Raw genomic sequence first — 21,547 nt, 5'->3', positions numbered from 1 at the left:
AAAGATGTAAAAGTGTTTCTTCTCCTCTCTCCCAGGTGAACAGGTTCAACAAAAGCACGGACCGTGGTCTGCTCGTCACAGACCGTTACGTCTACAAATTAGAGCCGAAGAAACAGTACAAGGTTTTGAAGAGGATTTCCTTAGACGCAGTGAGTACCCATTTGTCTTGACATTCTCGTCAGGATTAAAACCAGTGATGAATTTAATCTGCCAACACGGCCTGAATTAGATATACGTGATGTGTCAGTGACATGGAGCTCCATTATCTTCTTAAACTCAAAGCCGAATATACGCCGGATGATTTGAGAAACGTTTAATTCTAAGCGACAGTGTGCAAATAGATTTGTTTGCGGTGGGCACCGGCAGACCTCTCTCTACTGCAGATGAAGATTAGATTTGTTTGGTATCTGGAAGGAGGAGGAGGAGGAGGAGGAGAAGAGTTTGTGGGAAGTTTATTGAGGGGCTCCTGATGCCAGCATTTTTCTGGTTCGTACTGTTGTGATCGGAGCAGGAAGACTGTTGTTGGTGCCGTCAAGCAACCTGCCTCAGGTGACAAAACGCACTCACATCAGAATACCAGCTCGTGACTGTCGGCTTCCGTTGTGTCAGAAGATGGTAACGTCCAATCAGAATTTCGGACATGTCTGAAATTCATCCAGACGTTGGACGGCGGCTCGGGAGCAGCTGATTGGCTCTTGTCTTTCTGTACCCTGCAGGGCAAACGCTGCCTGATGAAGCTAGAATTAGGGCCAAATTCCGAGCGAGTCCTGCAGCTCCAACAAGGGGGCCAGAAATGGACTCAGAGCATACAGTTTATGCCCCGTATATGAGGAACCTTACTGTTGAACTTTGTGGTTTGATATCACACAGCAGCAGCCTTATACACACCAGCTTCAGCAACGCTCACTCAGCGCTACACACGGTGTTGGTACAAGTTGACTTAAATTATCTTAAGCCAAAGTGTTCCAAGTCTGACAAATTCACCTCGATAATGTGGACTGGAATCAAATAACTCCACGATTCATTCGCTTCATTTGACCTCTCATCCGCCGGCGTTCTGCAGGATCCACTGCAGCTTTTAACCCAGAAGTCAAACAGTGAACAAGGAACTGGCATTCATGGACAAAGAGACTGACTTTTATGCTGTTTAAGTTTAATGAGTTGTCCTTTTCTTTTCTTTGAAATTAAACCCACTGTTTGAAAGGCACGCCGCGGATTAACTTGTTTTGGTATGTGACAAAAATGAGGTGACCTGGAAGAGAGTTTGCCATCAGCAGTCAGGCGGCGTACTGCCACCTTCCACTCTGGAGGTCGACAAACTTGGTGAATACGTTGATTCTTCACTGTTCATGTGAACTGGAACTAAAGCCCAGTGAACTGGAACTATAACCTGACTTACTGTACCTGGGTGTGCACACACAAATCATTCTGTCTGCATGCACTACCTACACATTCAACCTTGGCCCAGAGTTGATGTCTCTCTCTCCGCTAATCCATAGCTAACTATCAGATTTACAGAGTTTCGGCATGTTGTCTTGGCATTTTGGCAAGTATGTGGTGAATTATCGGTCTAGTGAAAGCCGACGGAGTTCATAGAACGTTCTGGGTGAATAGAGCTGTCATAACTCCTCCTAGCAGTGACATCATTCCAGCAAATAGACTCAATTTAACAAGCAAAGTTGACAGAGTTTTTCCTTGAACTAAACGTAACCGTACCCTTAACCCTAAAGGTCAAATCCTACAATAACCTGCCAATGATCCAAGTTTAAATAGGAGAGGATGAGGGGCAGTGAGAGTCACTGTACAGCGGCTCCACTTCCCAACAGCAGTCTGCAATGTGGGTCAGACCACTGCTACTTCACTTATCCCAGCTGTCCTCTATCTCCCACTCTGTCTTCTCGATTGTACAAGTCCTCAAACACACATCTTCCATCATGTTTGACCTGGGTCACTGCCATCCATCAATAAGTGGGGGAAGAACCAGAGCAATAAAAGGACTAAGAGTGAGAGAAAACTGCATCTCCTATGGCTCTGAGGGCTTATGACCTGTGTGAGGGAGTCAAGTGTGTGTATTTTTATTTGAGTGTATGTTAGAAGTTGCTGTACCTGAGACCACCGGCGCAACACCCTGGCTTTGATTTTCATTTTCCGTCAGCTCTGGAAGTGAAGAGGGAAGAAAAGCAGTGCACGAGAGCTTAACATTTAATCTGATGTTTTTAGGTCTCTGGAAACATCTTTGTGATTGTGATTTTCTTCTGTGATTGGAGGAGTTTCTGAATGAAACAGGATGGATCTGAGAGGGATCTTGAAAAAGTGGGATTCATTATTTACTTTATTTTTGGTTAAGATGACCGTTGGCAGAGAACCGTAACCGGAGGACACTCAGAGAGGGCATAACTCTGTCGAGGCAAACTCAGACTAACTAGATGGAAGACTTAGGCGGGAGTCCAGGTGCTTTTGTGTACTGTTCTATGCTGAAATATCACAACCGTCAGCTTCCCCACTGTAACGCCATTTAACAAAAACCTTCAGGTGTCACAGTAACCCATCACCAAGAGGGTGGGCTTACATCGAAGTGTAAAAAAAAACAACCTACTTTTCCTGTCGCCACCTGGTGGCGCTGTAACTAAACTAGCCCAAAATGTAATGGATTCTTTTCAGCCCAATCTACACAACTCCACCACCAAAAACATTGCCTAGTTACATCAAAGTTACTTTGAAATAAATCCAATTTTTGCTCTTTTTTGAGGAAGCTTTTTTTTTTTTAAACCTTCCTGAGAAGTTTTGTGTCAAATAGATGAGGAGAGATTTGAAGGAAAGCTGTGCTGTTGAACAGGCTTCACTGGTAATCCGATGTTTGGCACAAGTCAGGGATTTTGTGTGGAGACTTACGTTGTTAACAATGATGAGTCATTATGAATAACCTCCAGTTCAGCTGGATTTCTACCGGTGATTTTAGAAACAGAGAAAGATAGAGACGGAGAGAGAGAGAGGGAGAGAGGCAAAGAGCTCAAAACACGCCAGAGGGTTAAAAACCATCATTATGCAGCAGCCGAGTGTCTAAAGATAGCTGATGCCATTAAGCTCTGCTGCTCAGACTGAGGGTACGAGTCTTATCCAGGTCAGAAACAGAGAATAAGGCCAAAGACAGTACTTCTCTGTCCTCGTACTGTATCACCATGCTCTTTGGTACGGAGTCATCGCCACAGAAGGCTGGACTGTTACACAGGTCAGAGGTCGAGGTCAGAAGCTGATTGAGCAAGGAAACAAACAGTTTCGTGTGTTTTGTTTTAATGTCTTGATTTCTCGGCTGAAGTGACGCAAGTTTCAAAAGAAATTCACTAGAACTCAGTGAGTCAGTAAATCAGATAGTGTCGATTCTGCCTCAGACTTGTGCAGACAAACGCTGACACAGCACCTTAATACCAACGGCTGCAATAAATCGCACGTCAATCAATTGAAAATTGATCTGACTGACAGCCAATTGAAAGCGATACTTAATCCAAGGGGTGTTTGCCTTTCCGTTATTCCCCGTTACTTTTCTCTACACTCACAAATATGTTTCTCAATAATTGAAATAATTATAACTGAAGATATAAAGACGACGTATTCATACAGTATCACACAGATATTGTATTACACATACATTGCTGCAGTCCCTTTTTCAATAGTTCATGGAATCTCACCCTATTAATGAGTAAAAATGTCTGTTCCTGACATGTTTGGAAACAGAAACACACCTGGATGCAGCTGAATAACCTCTGCTGTTTTCCCTCCACTGGGGGGACAGGTTGTACCAGAATGTGGCCTTGACAGTGTCAGGACATCCCTCACTCTGCTGGATTAACCTGGGTGTGCTGGGGGCTGTAAGAGGCTTAGTCCCTCTCTAAAATCTGTGACGCACCTCATTTTCTCTGCCTCTGTATCTTTGCTACAGTATCCGTCATGAGGGCATGTCGCCCCTATTTAAATTCTTCAGTGGAAATAAATCTGTATGTTTTTCCAGCCGGATCACAGCTCATGAATTCGTTGCACCACCACACCACGCGTGCACCGCTGGTGGAATGTCTCTCCACTCGTACGCGGAACAGAAATAATCCACTGGATGGAGTATGGAGTGATTTTTGACTCCGGATATTCTCTGACATATTGCATTAAATTCATAGGTACTTTGCATTGACGTGATAATCCCTGAAATATTTTTTTATACAAATGAATTTCCAGCGCTCTAATCTGTGCTGCTGCACAACAGACATCGCTCATTCTAAAACTCAAGTGATTCCAAGCCTGAGTGATTGAGAGTTACAAGAGCTACGCAATAGATGTCAGGGGGCACTGAGCGACATTTGTTTCAGGCTTTGTTTCTTGCCTGCAAGACTAAATATTTGGTCAAAAGAACACATTTGTGGCGAGGAAAATTGCATGAATGAAAACCACTATGTCGTTCTCCTCAGTTTACAGGAGCAAGTGTGACCAGCGGAGTGGACCAGATGGTGGTGCTGCACACATCCTCACAGGATGACGTCCTGCTGTGCCTGACTGGAGGGGAACTGTGTCCCAACCAGGACCGAGTGGGCGAACTGGTGGGAATGTTGCTCGACTACTTCACACGGTCAGTGAGCTGCAGTTTTTCTCATCCCATCAAAAATATTCTCAATATTAAGAAAGAGCAGCTACATAAAGTGAATAATTTCACAGTTCGATTGAAGACTTTGGAAATGTAACCAACGCTAACTGTTGTTAGCAAGCATTTTCAACTGTGATACCAATTCCTGAGCTAAATTAACCCATCTATAATGTTATATACTATTACAACAACAACAACTGGTACTACAAAATATAAAAGACATCTTACCCAGTCATGAGGGTTACAGAGTAGCGTTTATCTACTTCAAATCTAATTGTAATGTTTGTCAAGCTGAATCATTTATGTCCGCTGCACAAAGTCCTGTTTATTTTTTACAGGCTTTGCTCTAACCGTTCTGCTATTCTTGTAAATTACTGGATAATTCTTTCTTAAGAAGAATGCAGAGAAATCGAGAGGCTCTGTAACAAGGTTAAAGTGTTTTACTTTCTTTCCATGCCGAGCTGCAACGACTCGAAGAGGGAATTTCATAGAGACTCAAGGCTTATGAGGGGATGACTGGCTTCACAGTGACAAAGTAGAATATTGATGCATGAATTCAACCAAAATGTAATTTTTTCTCTCCCTTGTGAAGAACTCACAAATGTGTCTTGAGCTCGTGAAGACATTTTGTCACAGCTTCTTTGTGATTCCAGGATGCAGACAGAGCCAGCCACGTATATTTAGTTTAAAGCTCACGGCGCGTTGTCTTTATCCGGTTGTGAGTTCATTCACGAGCACTTTGAGCTCAAATGAAGTTAACTACATTCCTTCCAGGTTTTTGCTGATTCACTGTAGTTCTTTCAGTTGAACCAGCTCGCCAGCGTTTGTCAGCATCCACCATTCGTCAAAGAGTTCGGCGTCGGTCTCTTTGGTGTGGAAGACGTTTCACAGACGTTGTTTCACGTCTTAGGTAAGAGGTGAAACGCCGAACTCTTAGACTACCATGACTGAGAGCCTTCACTGACATCCACCATAATCCTAGTTTTTTTGGCTTTCAGATCAAATCAAAGTGTTTGCTGGTTATTGTTATTGTTGTTAGCCATCTGTAGCTATTAGCTTCAAGCTAAATATACTGGATCTCGCTGCCTTCTGGAGCCACAAAGAAGTGATGCAGCTGTGAAATAAACATCTTGGTGAGCCCAAGACTCTGACTTGTGAGTACTTGACGGATGAAATACTCTTCTTTTGTTGAGGTGTCATTTAAATGACAGATGGGCATTAAACACTGTTATACTTGTGGGAGGGGCTAAGACATTGTCATGATCAGTCACGGCCAGTCGAAGAAGAGTGAACACACCACGTAAATGCGATCGGTCCTGTCACGTCAAACCTACGGGATTAAGAAGCGCCACAGAATTTGTAACTTTTTTAATGCAGGAGAAAGAAAGTTTTCATTGTAACAAAAGAAACAAACAGTCAAGATCAGGTGGTGCAGTGATTGTGAAAAATGAAAACGTTTGGGCATCCCATCTATTGCAAGATTCGACTTTTTGTAACTGGCGAGAGTGAAGTCCCTCGTTGCAGCCTGACTATTACGCAGATCATATTGTTGACATTTATCAGAGTCGTAGTTGTTGCTGTGTATGCATCCTGCTCTGAATAACTGATGTGAAATGAGTCAGCCATGCACGCATTCATCACATTTATCACTCGGAACCTGATTTGTCACTGCTGTTTATAGATCTGATTCACATGCACCCACATTAGACTGGATTTGAATGCCACGACAACACAACTTTTCACACACAGCCAACTCTTTAGGTTGTGGCAGTGTCAGTGCGTGCGTGCGGGGGTGTGTCTGTGTGTCGTCGTAAGCGCTGCCCACTGAGACAGCACTCAGTCTGCTGTGATTGGTTTCCCTGAGTATTAATCCTTCAAATCCTGCTTGCACTACAGTGGGTGATGTAAAGAGAGGAAAACACACAAACGCTGGAGCATAAACACTCACATTCTCCATTTTCCTCATTTTCCTTCATTGCCTCACATTCTTGGAGGATAAAAACACTTTTGGAGATCAGTTTCTTCCAGCAGAAAACTAGTGCAGTCTTATACCTTTGCCTTGCAATAAATCTTACCTTTTTTCACAGCTTTTTGGAGGTGCTCAGAAGGAGCCTTGTGGTCCTCTTTGAGGCTGTATGCTGTGGGCTTGTGTGATTGTGGAGAGGTGGAGTTGCTCTGTCCACCTCGACCACAATTAATGCTTAGTTGTGTATAAGAACACAGCAAGAAGCTGCAGAAAAGGCGGTTGGTGGTTTTGGATCGAGGAGGGTGATCCTCGGTGTAGTTCAACCACTTGGAGACAAGTCTGGGCTGATCACCCCCGGGTGGGTCGCCCAGGTGAGGGTGTCTGATGATCTAAGGCCTAAAACACCCCGTGACATCATCACTGATGATATGTCCAAGTTGCACCATCTGGTGTTTCAATAACAAGAGTGCTGAATAAGCATTAACCATTTATTAATGCTCTTTGTGACCCTCATTTTAAAGCGGGGAACTTGTATCCCTTCAGTAAGGCTTCGCCCTCACCCCCCCAACACCCCTAATCCCTCCCCAGTGTCCTCCAGTCCTGCTATCCATCTTTGCTGCAGCCTTTGAAGAACACGATTATTGACACGTTAGTTAAATGTTGGTTAATGAATCATTACTTAGGGATAACTGAGCATTAACCAGCTGTTATTCATTATTTTAAAGTGTTGCAGAAAGAGCCGGCCACGTATATTCAGCATGAAGCTAAAGGGCACATTGTATAACAAAGAGCGTCAATAACAACAGCAAAAATATTTCCAAAAAAGTTTCCTGGGTTCTCCTTTGGCCCGTGCAACATGGACCTTCTGACTGACAGACCAAAAAAAAAAAAAAAAAAAAAAGTGATGGTCACATGACCTCCAAGGAAATAAAGAACCCTGTTGTGCCTCCTGATACGTCGGCTGTCAGCTCACTCATCTCAGTGTCGTTTTACTTCTTGTGTTCAGACGTTTATTTCGCTGGAGCCCCCCGGGAGGGCGTCTCAGAGGCCGAGCAGACAGCAGGTCGTGTGTTATCACTTTTATGAGTGTGCGTGCTCCCTTAGTTGATCCCAGATCCCCGCTGAGGCTTTTGTGGGCTTTTTGAGTCTTGGACCATTTGGGGGTGTCTATTTGTCAACGGGGTCCTTGCAGCAGCTGCGTGGCTCTAGTAGGTGCGGCGGCCGTTGGAGTCAGATTCAGCTCCCCAGTCTTTGTGCCACCATCTGGGGTGAAAGGAGGAGGCCGTGACCTCTTAGAATTATCAAAAGAAGACTCATGAGACAAAGTCAGGGGGCAGGCTGTGGAAGTGTGTGAGCTTGTGCAGGGGGGGGGGTGGAGGGATGGCAACACACTCTTCTTGTGTTTCCCTCTGTCAGGAAATGAGATCCCACAACATGAGAGTCACGCGCACATCATTTTAGTTTTGGAGGATGGGAGAGTGGTCACTGGAGGAATGGGTCAATGGCGTGATTGTGATTGCTGCTGTTCTTTTTTTCTCATCCTCCATCTTTAACTTGAGAAACGGGATCTGTGAGGCTCTGAGTGTTTACAAAAGGGGTGCATAGTCGCGCAAAACTGGGTCAGTCGAGGCAGCGTTAGTGGCACAAGGTAACATCTGACTTCAAAGCTGCTCCGTGTTGTCTGTGAGGATGGCAAAGACAAGCTGTCTGGTTGGCTGTCATGTCAAATCTGTCTCGTTTTCCCTCGACGTTCCTCCACACTTCACCCATCGCTCTTTCCTGTACACCCCCCATCCCCTCTATCTCCTCCATCCTTTCTCTTCCCGTCACCTGGGTCTCAGCTGTCAGCATGAGTGAGGCGTATGTGTTTGTGTGTGTGTGTGCGTGTGTGTGCGTGCGTGTGTTTGTTGGTATGTGAATGTGCTTCTACTGAGAGATAGGCGGTGAGTTGGGGGGTGGGACTTGTGGACCATCTGCTGGGACAGCTGGGGGGTGTATGACAGGACCGGGGGCAGGATTTAGGGTGTGAGCCGTCCTGGCCTTGAATGACTGAGGAGGGGTCTTTTCTTAAGAAGCAATTTGGGGATGTTATCAATCAGTCTTCTGAGAATACAACAAAACTTTGTAAAGCCGTGCCGACTGCACATTTACTACACAAATACAAAGTACTTTGATTGTATTCTGCAATTACTTGATCAAATATAGCAAAAAAAAAGTCTATTTCTTGATGATTTCTATATGACTTTATTTAGATTTTGTTTTTTCTGTATATCCATGACCACAAAGACTATTTTACATTTTGTTCACTTGCGCTGCCTCTTGTGTGTCACCTGACAGGTGAGCTAGCAGCAGCTGCAGGAAACACTCTTATCTGAGGTTTGTTTTTTTTTCCATCTATGGTGTCGATTTCAAGATTCTTCCTTGTAGGAGCGAAGAAAACAAGAACAGTGTAGTGTAGACTAATGATGGGCAACACCGCTGAGGACTTCTATAGTTGTTATTGCAAATAAAGAGGACCTTTGTTTTAACTATTAAACCCCTCCCTTTTCCTCCTGTGGATTTACGGCGCTTTTGTTATTAGATGGAAGCTCTGTTTCAGTATCAGATGATAGAAACTTGGGTCTCACGTCGTCTCCCCCGATATACAAATGATATATATTTCTTTTCACTCTGAGACTCTTAAGGAGGCTGTATGAGAGGCCGCCAGACAATTAATCATAATTAGAGTTTGTTTTAATCGGACTGTTTTAATCATGTTTTGCTGATGGTTTCCCTTAATTTCCACGGCAGAAATGTAAAATATTCACCGATTTTAGATGCACAGATGCGAGGATTCGAGTTCTTCTTGGTTATATGGCATGTTTCTGTTTTCAGTGTTAGAAAACAATTGCAGTACAACATCATTAATTGCTGTTAAAATATTTAACAGGATGCACATACAAAACCATATTAATCAGCGGATGAATTGAAAATGTCAAAAATTCCTAATTGCTGTCATTGTCATTCAATGGGGAATTAATTGAACAATTTTAATAAGGAATTTATGAGTATCCTAACAAATATTAATGTCATAATTTGTACTTTATCAAGTGTGAGGATTTGCAGATTTTCTCCCTCAGTTGTTTTCTCCTTCTTTTTTAACATTCATGCACTCTTCTTCCAACCTTCCTCTCCTCTCTTCATCAGCGTTTTCATTTATGAATATGGAAAGACCCGGGACGGTGTTGCATTAATAGCAATCTTCTGGGTCACCCCTCCTCTCCCTGTGTTGACAGAAAAAGAAAAAGGAGGAGCGGTCTTGTGATGTGGTTTTAATGATTGAGGAGAGGCACCCACACGTTAACCCGTCACTGATGATGCCGAGGACCTGTTGATTCTCTTGTTTGATCTAGTCAGACGTCAACAGTCCATGTGCAACCAGTTAGTCACTGAAACTCTGCCTCTATTTTAAATTTTAGGTCATGAAAGGCGCTATCCTACTCCTGAAATAGCCTCCTCACTTTCTCCGCCTCTCCTTTTTTTCTTTCTCCCTCAGTGACTGTCCTCGATGTGTTCGTCTGCTGCCGTTGAACGCCACGCTGGTCGGCCAGCTCGGCCCCTCGGCTCGCTTTGACTCTTACTTTTCTCTCAGCTCCGTGTTTTTCTTTTTCCCATCCCATGGCTTCTGTGCTGGTTTGGCTTAATGGCACATGATCAATGCATTTTTGATCATATAGAGCGTTACTATGGCAACAGCTTTTAACCCAGGTGCTAAATAGTGTATATTCAGACTGACCTACTTCCTGCTCAGCTCCCATTGAACCGGTAGGTCATGTGGTGTAGTGATTTTCCCCAGTTAGCCACAAAGTCCAGCTCCAATCTGACTGTTGACTGCAGCCGCTCTGTATCAAAGAAGCTTGTTATCAACAGCAGTGTGTGTGTGTGTGTGTGTATGTGTGTGAATAACTCAAGCTCTGGCTATAAGAACTTTTTTCTAAAACATAAATGCTGTGGCATAGATGCTGGCGTGCGTCAGTCCTTTGAAGTTATCATGAAAGAATGACTCAATCACAAACCAATGAATGGTTTCACTGTTTCATACTTAAATAGTTACTCAGTTTTGATGATTCCATCAAGCTCTCATTAACCAAATTGATTTCCGTGTAAGCAGTCCTGCCACAGCTGTACTTTGTCCACCTCATTACAAAAGATACATGAACAAACAGAGTAACCACCAGGGCGTCGAACAGTGGCTAGGAACAATTATTGGAATACTCTACCAACCAGAGCAAGCCTGAAAACATTTGGTGAAAAGGTTAAAGACAAACGATACTACTGATATGTGGGTTTGGAGTTTTTACTTTCTATTATTCACTTCATTTTCTTAGTGATTTGCCATCACTGAATCATGTTTATTTTTTTCTTTTGATGTAGAACAGCCTAACCAGGGATGGGGGTCGGACGGTAGCCTTGGCTAGAAACCACACAGCGTATCTTACTAGTTGTTACCTTCTAAAATGTGTCTTCAATTGTCCCTCTCATCTAAACCAATAGATTCGAGCAGTCGAACGAATGTTCCTTTAACAGGAGTAGTTAAACTCAAAGGAATTCACGAGAGTTTCATGTTCGCCTTGTGATACTTCCATCATTACTGGCGCATAAAGATGCATGTTAATGTTTACCATCTCAACCTATAGCGGCATAAAAAAGCTCTTCTGCGGCTTGTAATACCTCCACAAACTTTTTCTGCACAAAAACAAACTACCAAAACAACCCACAGTGCTTTGTGACTGGCGCAGGAATAGGAGATACTTTGTGTTGCGTGTGAGCGCCTCCGAGACATCGGAGTGTACTGTACTACATCATATTTGTATGATGAAGTCAAGACCTTGACTGTGGAGGGGCAGGTTTTTACAAAGTCTTCTGGCTCAGTTGTCAGATGGTGGGGACTTTCTGTCGGAGCATCTCACAGCCTCCTGGGCACACAGACTAGGCTGCTGACCTCGAAACTACATCTGCATCAAAAGGCTTCTTTGTGGATTCAGATGGTGCCCCACGTGCTGCTTCTAAATCGACCTCAGACTGCAACAAATGGAGCGGCATTTTCACGCTTCACAACAGGCTCACTATAGAAAAAAACAACAACATTAAAAGAACTGACAATTGAAGTGAAAAACACTAACTTCCTTGTCTCGGTGGCACCTGTCAGGGTAGGCAGGAAGTGAACAGTCAGTTCTTGGGTGAAGGTCTGCGTACCAAATTATGATAGATGTCAGATTCTAAACAAATCTCAGGGAGTCTATCTGGTGTGCAGTGGTAACTACCAAATGTGGTCCAAAGAAGGACAACTGGTGAAGCGGGTCACTCAAGCCTCATTGATGCTCCAGTATGACTTGACAGGTCAAGTCCTGTCTTGCAGGATCTATTCTCCCCCAAACATCAGCACTGGATCATCAGTGGCCGTTGGTCTGGTCTGATGGAGCAGGAAGAGCAGCCCTGGAGCAACTATCGGAGACCCTCATGAACATTAACAATGACATTCAGGGTCTTGTCCTCCAAATTCCCCAGATCTTTATCTGACTTACTTGAGGAACGTGTTGGAAAAACAGGGCCAATCAAGGCCAAAGTTGAGGCCCAAAATTGCAGGACTTGCAGCCACCTCAGGACAGGTGTTGTGGAGTGGAGCACAAAGGGGATCTCCACAGTATTGGGCAGGTATAGTTTGGATGTTTTTGGCTGAACAGAGTACACACAACTCATCACTTAAAAACTGTTTAAGCACATTTTTCATGCCGTCACTCAGCGTGATCTGATCAATAACATCCACCAATTCCAGCTGCCTGTCAAATAAATGTTCCCTGACATGGAAGGAACATTCCTGCTGCATTCAAAGATCTGACAGCATTCCATCATATCTCTTGTTGATTATCTATCATTTAATGCAACACTTCCTCCGTGTGCTCCCGAACTGACCCACCACTAAACTGATGTGATCTTGGCTCAGAAACGTGGCAGCGGTCGTGAGAATTAGTCATACGCGGTGCTACTTCAGTTCACACTTGATGACGCACATTTATGATCCCAGACACGTGCTTCGTGTGATACAGGTTTTGTAAACTGATAAAAATTCCCCCCATTCACAGAAAACTCTCACGCTTTGCCCATATGACTAATATTTTTTTCCCAGAATGCCCCCTGAGGAGATTCTGGAGGCTGGGTGCAGCCGGCTGAGATCGCACTACTGTTTCCGATGACGCCGACGTTAATTATAATGGATGAGATCGCTGATGATCGACGCAATGACGCTAACACGAACACAGTGGGGCAGTCTGCACCCCCCGCCTGGTCAGCTTGAGTGGCCTTGAATCACCCACCCACCCCCCGACGAAAGGGACGCAGATGCTGCTGTTGCCCCAGCAATGGTTGCCAGGCAGCTGGGGAAAAGCTAACTGAGATATCAGGGGGACGTTTCAGGCTTGTATTGATGAGCAGGTGTCAAGCTGACACTCGGGTGGAGGGAAAAAGTTGATGTGAGGGAAAGATGGGTGCAGCTCTGACTCATAGCTACTGGTGGATGTTAAACATGTGACCGCGTTCAGCAACTGAGCCAGTAGTCAGAGATGTTTTTCCAAGAACTGTCAACAATAGTTGAACTGAAAAACATTCATCTTCGTCCAGGAGAACACATGACTAACATTAAATCTCAGTTATGGAGGAGCATTGAATTAACCTGAAAAAAAATCTGCATTTCTGAATTAATACGATAATTTTTTTCATGAGAAAAAAAATTCCTGTTTTTCTGAATAAAGGAGATAATGGTTCCTCTTGAAAAGGCTGGATTTGTCATAGTTTGGAGAAAAAAAAACAGGGCATCTTTTTTCATGAAAAATTATCTCAGTGATCCAAAATCACCAAATACGTATAGTACAGTGTACAGTGAGTCACATGCGGTATTAGAATGACAGCGTCACCTACACAAGCGGATCATTTCCAGACTGTTGCATGAATAAGTCTTGCATCTTATATTCAAAAATATTTGGGCTCTGCCAGGAATGTCATCTCCTCATTGTGATGAAGACTAGTTTTTGAAGGTGGAAAATGACGGTGAATAGATGTTTTGAATTCTGGTACCAAATTGAAATGAACTAACCACACATTTGCTTTGGCTCTTGTCCATCGCTGCTTCCCGTTTGGGTCTCTTGTCTGAGATCCTGACCCGCCTCAGATTTTTGCTCAGCTCGGTCAGTATTTTGACAGCCTTTGGTGTTTGATCGCCTCCTGAGACCCAATTATATCTGAACCTGGTGGCACTGACGGAGAGAGAGAGGATGGAGAAGCAGGAGGGCAGATGACAAGAAGGAGGAAGCAGTAAGACTGAAGTAGGAGGTGCAAAAGAATCAGAGGTGAAAAGGGTGATGCAGTGATGAGCACCATGTCCTCGAACTTTCGTGCAGCGTAAAACTCACGTCAGCCTCCTGAAGGGATTTCGCACTCATTAGGAGTGTCTGATGCAGGTGCTGCTGCGTAACGTTAGGTGTGCAGCTCTTGTTTCTTTCTGCAGTTTCTCTCTGTTCTGCAGGTTGAATGTTTGTGGGGTCGCAGCAGACAGTGAGAGGCTCTCCTGTCCCTGTAAGTTTTGGACCGCTGGGATCATCAGCAGCACGTGTCATCACTTTTTTGTGAACTCATCTGACAGCTCTCCGGTACAAAGTGTCCACATCTGAGAAGCAATGGCTCCCCGCAATCACTCACTCTCCCCTTTGTGTCGACATGATCCTGCTGTCATAAAAAAACCTTCGCTGTTTGATGTAGCAACACACAGGTAATACGACTTTTTGGTTCAACTCAAATGTGACATTATGATGTGAGAAATCAAGCGTATCACGCTCAGTGGCTCGCTAATATTTTAACTAATGGCCTCAAATCGAAACGCAGTGAAATGCAGACTCTCAGTCATTAGCATTGTTATTATTGTCTGAGTTCATCTTCACAAAACCTTCGTGTAATTCCCAGAGATGTGAACGACCCAGGTTCCTGTGGTCGATATGTCAGAGATTCATCAATGTAACATCAGTTCAGAAAATATACTGGCTGATGTGTTATATGAAATCATTCATTAATGTTACTCTTTAAGATCCAAAAATCGTTAATGTCAGAGTTCATCAGAAATTCTGACCTCCACATTCAAGTTGGGACGCAGCATCGTAACTCAGTGACGGGCGAGCAAGTTTGGAGGATTAACAACAAGCTAGCAACAGAATCTCTTGGTGGAAACAGAATTGCGTTTTTAAGAATAGAGCTCTTAAAGCTCAAAAATCCTAATATTATTACAGTGTCGATGCCACTGGAAGGGATTTGGTAGGAATCTGATCCAGGACGACGCATCACGAGGCAGAATGTCCCCAAAATTCATCAACCGCTACTAATTCCGTTTCGTGAATTCGGACAATTGCAGTGAAACTGTTAAGCACCAAAAGACGCTATGAGTTTAAAGAGGTTCCACTCATATTAACAGACGGGGAGTTTTTGGCTTTGTTTTCTGTTTCTTTTTGTTACTAATGGAACTCTTCTGCTTTCTCTATCCATTATGTCAATTCAGTGGAATGTCTGACCATGTTCAATATATCGAGACAAAATTCTGAGTGTCGTCTTGTGGCAGTAAACAATAGAGTAAAGAAAATAATCCTGTATCTCGCTGGCACATTATTCCCATTGGAGGCAGAGTGTGCAGGTCTGCCGTTGATCTGATTTTCCGACAAACATCATCAGTAAGATGGTGTAGCATCAGGCTCAGTGGCTACGCCTCAGCACACATACAGATTAACGGCATGTAATTCCCCATAATGGAGACACCAGCGGCAAATATTCACATCGGATTAGCAGCATTCTGCATCATAGAGGGGTTGACGGGGGGGGGGGGGTGCTGAGAAAAGGAGGATGAAATGAAAAAGGGAGCGGTGATGAAGAGAGAGAAGCAGGAGGTCCAAGGAGGACCCTGCAGGAGCTGCTGCTGCGCCCCAGTTCTGTCTGCAACATTGTCTCCACGGCCATAAATTATTCGACTGCAGCACGAGAGTCGGTTGGCAGACTGCAGACTCTGGGACGTATACTGCATCTGGCTACACTTACAGAAACACACACATACACACACAAACATCCCACACTCGTACTAGAAAGCAAGAAGTCAGATGTTTGCTTGACACCGTTCCTGTGGAAGCCATTTTGAATTAACGAGAGTATGAATCTGGTAATAAGCGTTGCAGGAAAAACTTAAGTGAGAGTTTGAGCTCCGCAGAGACCTTGAGCTCCATCCAGTTACGATAGAGAGGGGTTTAGTTCAGCTCGAGACCCACTTTGTCACTGTTCACCACTTTTTCAGCCTGCACACTCGTCCCACTGCGCCGCAGACCTTCACAGCCGTCCTCTGGCACTGCGAAAGGCTTTTCTTGACATGCCCCGCCGGTGTTGGGTTGCACTTGTGGTAGCTGTGTGATCAGATCAGTATCACACACACCAATGAAAACCCTCTGGAGGTCGGTGGGTTTCTATGTTGGTTTTTGTCTCTGCTCCAGCAGAGCGGGACAGCTGGTTTTGGAGGCTTCAGCAGGTGGGATTTGACGTTGATATGAGGCCAAGAGGGATTTAAGAAATTACAGAGCAAGGCCACACCTGTTGGGGTGACTTATGATGAGCAGTGACACAGCTTCGGAAAACTGAAGTCACGGAGTTCAACTATCTTAGCACCGGAAAAACAAATTGAGCCTTGTGTGGTTGTTGTTCGGAATTTCCAACCGAAAGCATCTCTGCTTCCTACGTGAACCGGTGCTCTTGGTCTGATCAGAAGTCACATGTCTGCTAACAACCAGGACAGGACAAATGTGTCTCTTTGTTTCCAGATAAGAGATTATGACAGATATCAAAGGTCGTTCATCCAGAAACCAACTACAATGGCAACAGATACATAGGTGTTGAATCGGGTTGGAGGATATTGGATTTATTTTCTTTGTTGGTTTCTGATATGTTGATATTTAACAACTGATTTGGTCCACAGCTGATCGATAGCTGATATTTACCTCTGTCAATATTTTCAGGCATCAAGACACATTTATATGATCCTCCAGTTTTGTACAAAGTGGAAAACACATGTTGAATTTGAAAGAGGAACATTTTTCCTTATTTCCTGAACATTTGGAAAAGCCCACGAATCAGATATTTACTTCAACGGATGATGAGCAGGGTGGCTGGGCTGTCCCTTAGAGACAGGGTGAGAAGCTCGGTCATTCAGGAGGGGCTCAGAGTAGAGCCGCTGCTCCTCCATGTCGAGAGGAGTCAGTTGAGGTGGTTCAGGCATCTGGTGAGGCTGCCTCCTGGACGCCTCCCTCGGGAGGTTTTCCAGGCATGTCCGTCCGGGAAGAGGCCTCGACCGACCCAGGACACCCTGGGGGGATTATATCTCTTTGCTGGCCGGGGAACACCTCGGGATTCCCCCGGAGGAGCTGGTGGAAGAGGCTGGGGAGAGGACGGTCTGGGCTTCCTTGCTGAGGCTGCTGCCCCCACGACCTGGACCCAGATAAGTGGAGGACGACGACGGATGATGAGCAAAGATGTAACCTGACCCTCGGACTGATGCCGATATATCGACAAAGTGATCGTTCACCCAAAAATAAGAATTCAGTCACCTGCTACTCACCTTCATCCTGGAAGGTTGGGGGAAGTTTTTTATAGTTCACAAAACAATGCTGAAGTTGCAGGAAAAGATCTCACAATATTCCCCCAAACAACAAAGGTTCAAAAAATACATTATAAAACCACGAAATTCCTCCATGCTGAAGTAAACCAAATGTCCTGAAGCCTTAACGTACCAACTTGATAAAAAAAAAATATCACTGAAGGGCTTTTGGGACTAAAAATCTTTAAAAAAAAAGAAAAAAAAGAAAACTGATGATGGTGGGTAGATGATGTCTGCGTATGCATTTTTGGGTGAACAATCATTTGAAGAAAATAATCAATGTTGAGTGATATTGATGACGTGCTGATATTATTGTGCATCCCTGGTGGTGTACAAAAAGTTATGCTGAAGCAGCAACGTATGATTTATGTATTTGTTCCGTCAGTGAAGCCAATCTAGTCCAGAGCGAAACCCTGACATAGAGCACATGATTTAATGGTGTAACACAGCGAGATCCAAAACTGCAGTTTTCATGGGTTTCAAAGGAGCACTTTTGTCTTGGAGTTGCCCTGAGGGCTATTTTTACAAATTTGACGACACGCAGCAGCAGCCGAAATGATCACATTTGAAATGCTGAAAAGGGGGAAAAGTGAGAGTTAAAACTCTTATTTGCTTTACTCACTCAGAAAAAAATTAAACTAATCTCAGTAATGATTATAACACACACACACACACACACACACACACACACACACACACACACACACACACGGCTGCGCTCACCTGGCATGTTCATCTACGGTTGTAAATCAGATTGCCGGCACTATTTCATAATAACTAAACATTATGTAATCTGCGCTTTTGAAAATTCTCCTTTGAAAAAAAAAAAAAAAAAAAAAAAAAGCCCAAACTGTTTTCATGTCAGTCTGGAGAGAACAGGAGCCTCATCAGTTTGCTACATGAGGTTGTTGTTGTTGCCAAAGTTGTCAAACAGTTGTCAGTCTGGCCGTCTCTGCTAATTAGCCCCATTCAAAGGTATCCCCAAATAGCCGCGCGGCTAATATTGTTCTGTGTTCCTCATGTTGGGCTCAAAAACAATGTGTTGACTAACAGAAAAACAAGTCAAGTGAATCCACACATCAGAGATTTATCCCAGTCAGAGTCCCCCGGGGCCCTCGGCGTGACGTAGCTCGATACAGTATAGGGCCCTGGGTAGGGGTGCTGCAGAGCTGCAGCCATGTGCCAGGCCGACTTGTGTCTGGTAGAGCGGTGAGTTTGCCTGAAGGACGAGAGGAGGCAGCGGCGGCGGCTCCACGGCAGATCGTCTTTAGCTGACGGTGCAGCAGTCGACTAAGCAGTGCAAAACTTCCTCACTGCAGCTGTTAGCAGACGCACTGGGCATGTGAGGGTCACCTCAAATCACTCTGTGGCAAAATGGTCTGGAACGAACTCATATTTTCTGTTGGCCCACTTCAGTGGTTGTTCAAGCTGGTGTGGAAATGTTCACAAGAAATCAGTTAGAACCGGTTTGGGCCTTTACCTGCCAGGTTCTCAGAGAGGCGTGCAGTCATTAGGGTGGTGGAAATACACAGCCCCTCTACACTGCCTTATTGTAATGTACCCTGAAAACACACACACACACACACACACACACACACACACACACACACACACACACACACACACACACACACACTCGCATGCACAAACTAGCAGTTTTTTGATACCCTGTACCTGTTCTAGGGAACTCAGGTGTCAGTTTTTTGGCTTGTGTAGACGGACTTATAATGATAAAACCAGATAAGAGGATTCAGTTTGGTTGAGCTGTGACTCGTTTAGTTGATCTTAACACAGGGAGAGGAGCAGATGGAAACCTAGCTTCCGTTCAACACATATGAAAACTTCTAGCAGCGTATTTTGTGAAATTGAGAGGTTAGAGCTGGACACTCAGGAAGAACCAAGCAGCGCTAAAACCATAGGAATTATTTTCCTCTCAAATTCCTTTGCAAACACTTTTTTTTGCATATATTGACCGAATTTGTCGGCAAACCAAACCTCGTTTGGCTCATAGCTCCATCGTGGGTGATTGTTACAGGATAATAAATCTCTGTATGTCTTGGTATCTCGTGGGTTCGTTCTCATGTGAACGGGCCTACGTGTTCCCTTTGCTATAAACATTAAAAGCCATGCAGTCGTATTAAATATGTCTCTCTGTCCCCCAGCGTAAGAAAAGCCCCCTTTGCTGTGAAGGTTTGCCAGTCAGCTTTACAGCTACACATGCGGGGAAAACCCAAGAGTGTTACCGTGGAAACCAAAGCGGGCCAGAACAATGCAGATTTTAAGAAGAGCAGAGACGGTTTCATCCTGCTGGTTCCCGCTCACTGAGGAAGGCCGTCCCATCTGTCCCACCAGCACCAGTGAGACACGAGGACACGGATACCAGAAGGCCCTGCAACAGGTGCAACACGAAAACATGGAGACGGGGATGTGAGTCCGTTTCAGGCGCCAGACGAGACTTGAAAATCATTTACTTGCAAGTATTATGAATTTTTTATTAACTGCGTTGAGCTGAGTCTTCGGAAGAATCTACTTTTTTACTCCTAAACTTCACTGGACGATGATGTTGATTTAAGAAAATTATGTTGGCATAAAAAAACAACAACAACCACCCTCTGCTGCAGCACTCATGTATGATATTGCCTTTATATCTACGATTTGCTGTTACATAAGATATTTGAAGATTTTCAGCATAAAATAGGAGAAATGCACTTTTTATTGACAAATTGTACGTCACAATGCAGAACTTACACCTTCCAGATATGTACCTGAACATTTAGAGGAATAGCATCGAAAATGTGGAAATAGTTTCATGACGGATGTAAAAAAAAAAAAAAAAGAAGAAGAAGAACAAGAAAATGGAGGAAAATAAATTATTCAACATTTACTTAAATGGATTCTCTGTGTGTTAATTGCTTCAAGATTAAAAAAGCAGCCTCACTGATGTTGACTGTTTAAAATTCTCCGATGTTTTGTGCAGTTTAGAAGTGAATCTAATATCACAAACATCCGGAATCTGTTGATTTGAGAAATCCATGTTTTTCTGAGGTTTTTGTGTGTGTGTGTGTGTGTGTGTGTGTGTGTGTGGTTTTTTTTAAGGGGTTTCCACTTCAAAATACACACATTTACAATCCCAGTTTAAATCCTGGGGTTTTGTGCAGGAAGTAAAACATTTACAGATGTTTAATCCAAACGTCCATTCAACAGCAGTAATCCAGCAAACCCCCTGCAAAAAAACTGAACTCAGTGACGCAGGAGCTACTTCCTGTCTGGTCCCTTCGGTGCCCTGTGGGTCAGATCAGCTGCTCTGATAATCACACAACTGAAGTGGATGTCAGGAAACTTCTCCTGCTCATTTAGCAAAGATGATGATGATGATGTTCTTTGCAGTTACACAGAATGTGGAAGGGAAATTCGTCTCTAACCTCAGTAGAAGCGAGCCGGTTGTGTATTTTTCCCGTGTTGAGTTGAATTTCTTTAGGCCTTCGCAACTGAATGAAGGAGAATAATTAGATTGAAATTCTTAAATTGAATAAAAAAAATGTTTGAAGTAAAATAAACAGATTATTTCTAATTAAAAGAAACTATTATATCTCAATCATGAAAACTATTGAGAGTGAACTCATATATTTTGAAGTAGATCCGCAGAAATACTCTTGTGATAACATTCTGTTTAAAAAAAAAAACATTTAAAGAAAAAATAACACATTAACATGAAATGAAATCAGTGGATTTAGTTTGTCATGAAGGTTTTATCTCGTAATTTCATAACAGGTTTGCCAATTTTGGCTACCTAGCTGGAATAAGATTTTAATGCCATGAGCTTAATCTGGCTGGTGTAATCCCATGCTCATATTTGGAGTCACTCAAATCACCATCAGGGGTTTAAAAAAAAAAAAAAAGCACTTTCCATATGTGACGAGAGCTTAAGAGAATAGAGTGGGAATACTTTTAAACCATCAAAATATCATTTAAAACCAGCTGGAACCAGTTTGGATCGGTGGCCATTTTTCTATGTTTTACAGGGCAACGGGAAGTTTGATGAGGCTTTTATTTTATCACTGTTGGAGAAAAACTCTAAAAGTGCTCTGGAAGATGAAGACGGTCTGAACTGTTCAAATGTGGCGGAGGTGGCGGTGGTGGTGTGTTCGCTACTTGCCGCCACATCTTCACATCCTGTCTCTGCCACTTTGACACCATTTCACACCTCAGTGCTCGCAGCTCTAACGACTCTCAAGTCATCGTCACT

At 43.8% G+C, this 21,547-nt stretch overlaps 1 protein-coding gene across 1 annotated transcript in view; it reads left to right on the top strand.

Annotated features, from left to right (window-relative positions):
- myo1g (myosin IG) overlaps positions 1 to 20,337 on the top strand; it is a 41,855-nt gene extending 21,518 nt beyond the window's left edge. The window contains exons 20-22 of the mRNA XM_086194406.1: positions 36 to 149; positions 4,455 to 4,612; positions 19,464 to 20,337. Of these exons, the coding sequence (XP_086050532.1) occupies positions 36 to 149; positions 4,455 to 4,612; positions 19,464 to 19,626 (435 nt within the window). The 3' untranslated portion in view covers positions 19,627 to 20,337. The remainder of the gene's footprint in view (positions 1 to 35; positions 150 to 4,454; positions 4,613 to 19,463) is intronic.
- Positions 20,338 to 21,547: the final 1,210 nt, after the last annotated feature.

The sequence above is a fragment of the Aulostomus chinensis genome, chromosome 22 (genome assembly GCF_037954235.1).
Source record: "Aulostomus chinensis isolate RoL2024-O1b breed Wild chromosome 22, RoL_Achi_v1.0, whole genome shotgun sequence".
Lineage (NCBI taxonomy): Eukaryota > Metazoa > Chordata > Actinopteri > Syngnathiformes > Aulostomidae > Aulostomus > Aulostomus chinensis.
This window is presented reverse-complemented; position numbering and strand designations above follow the sequence as displayed.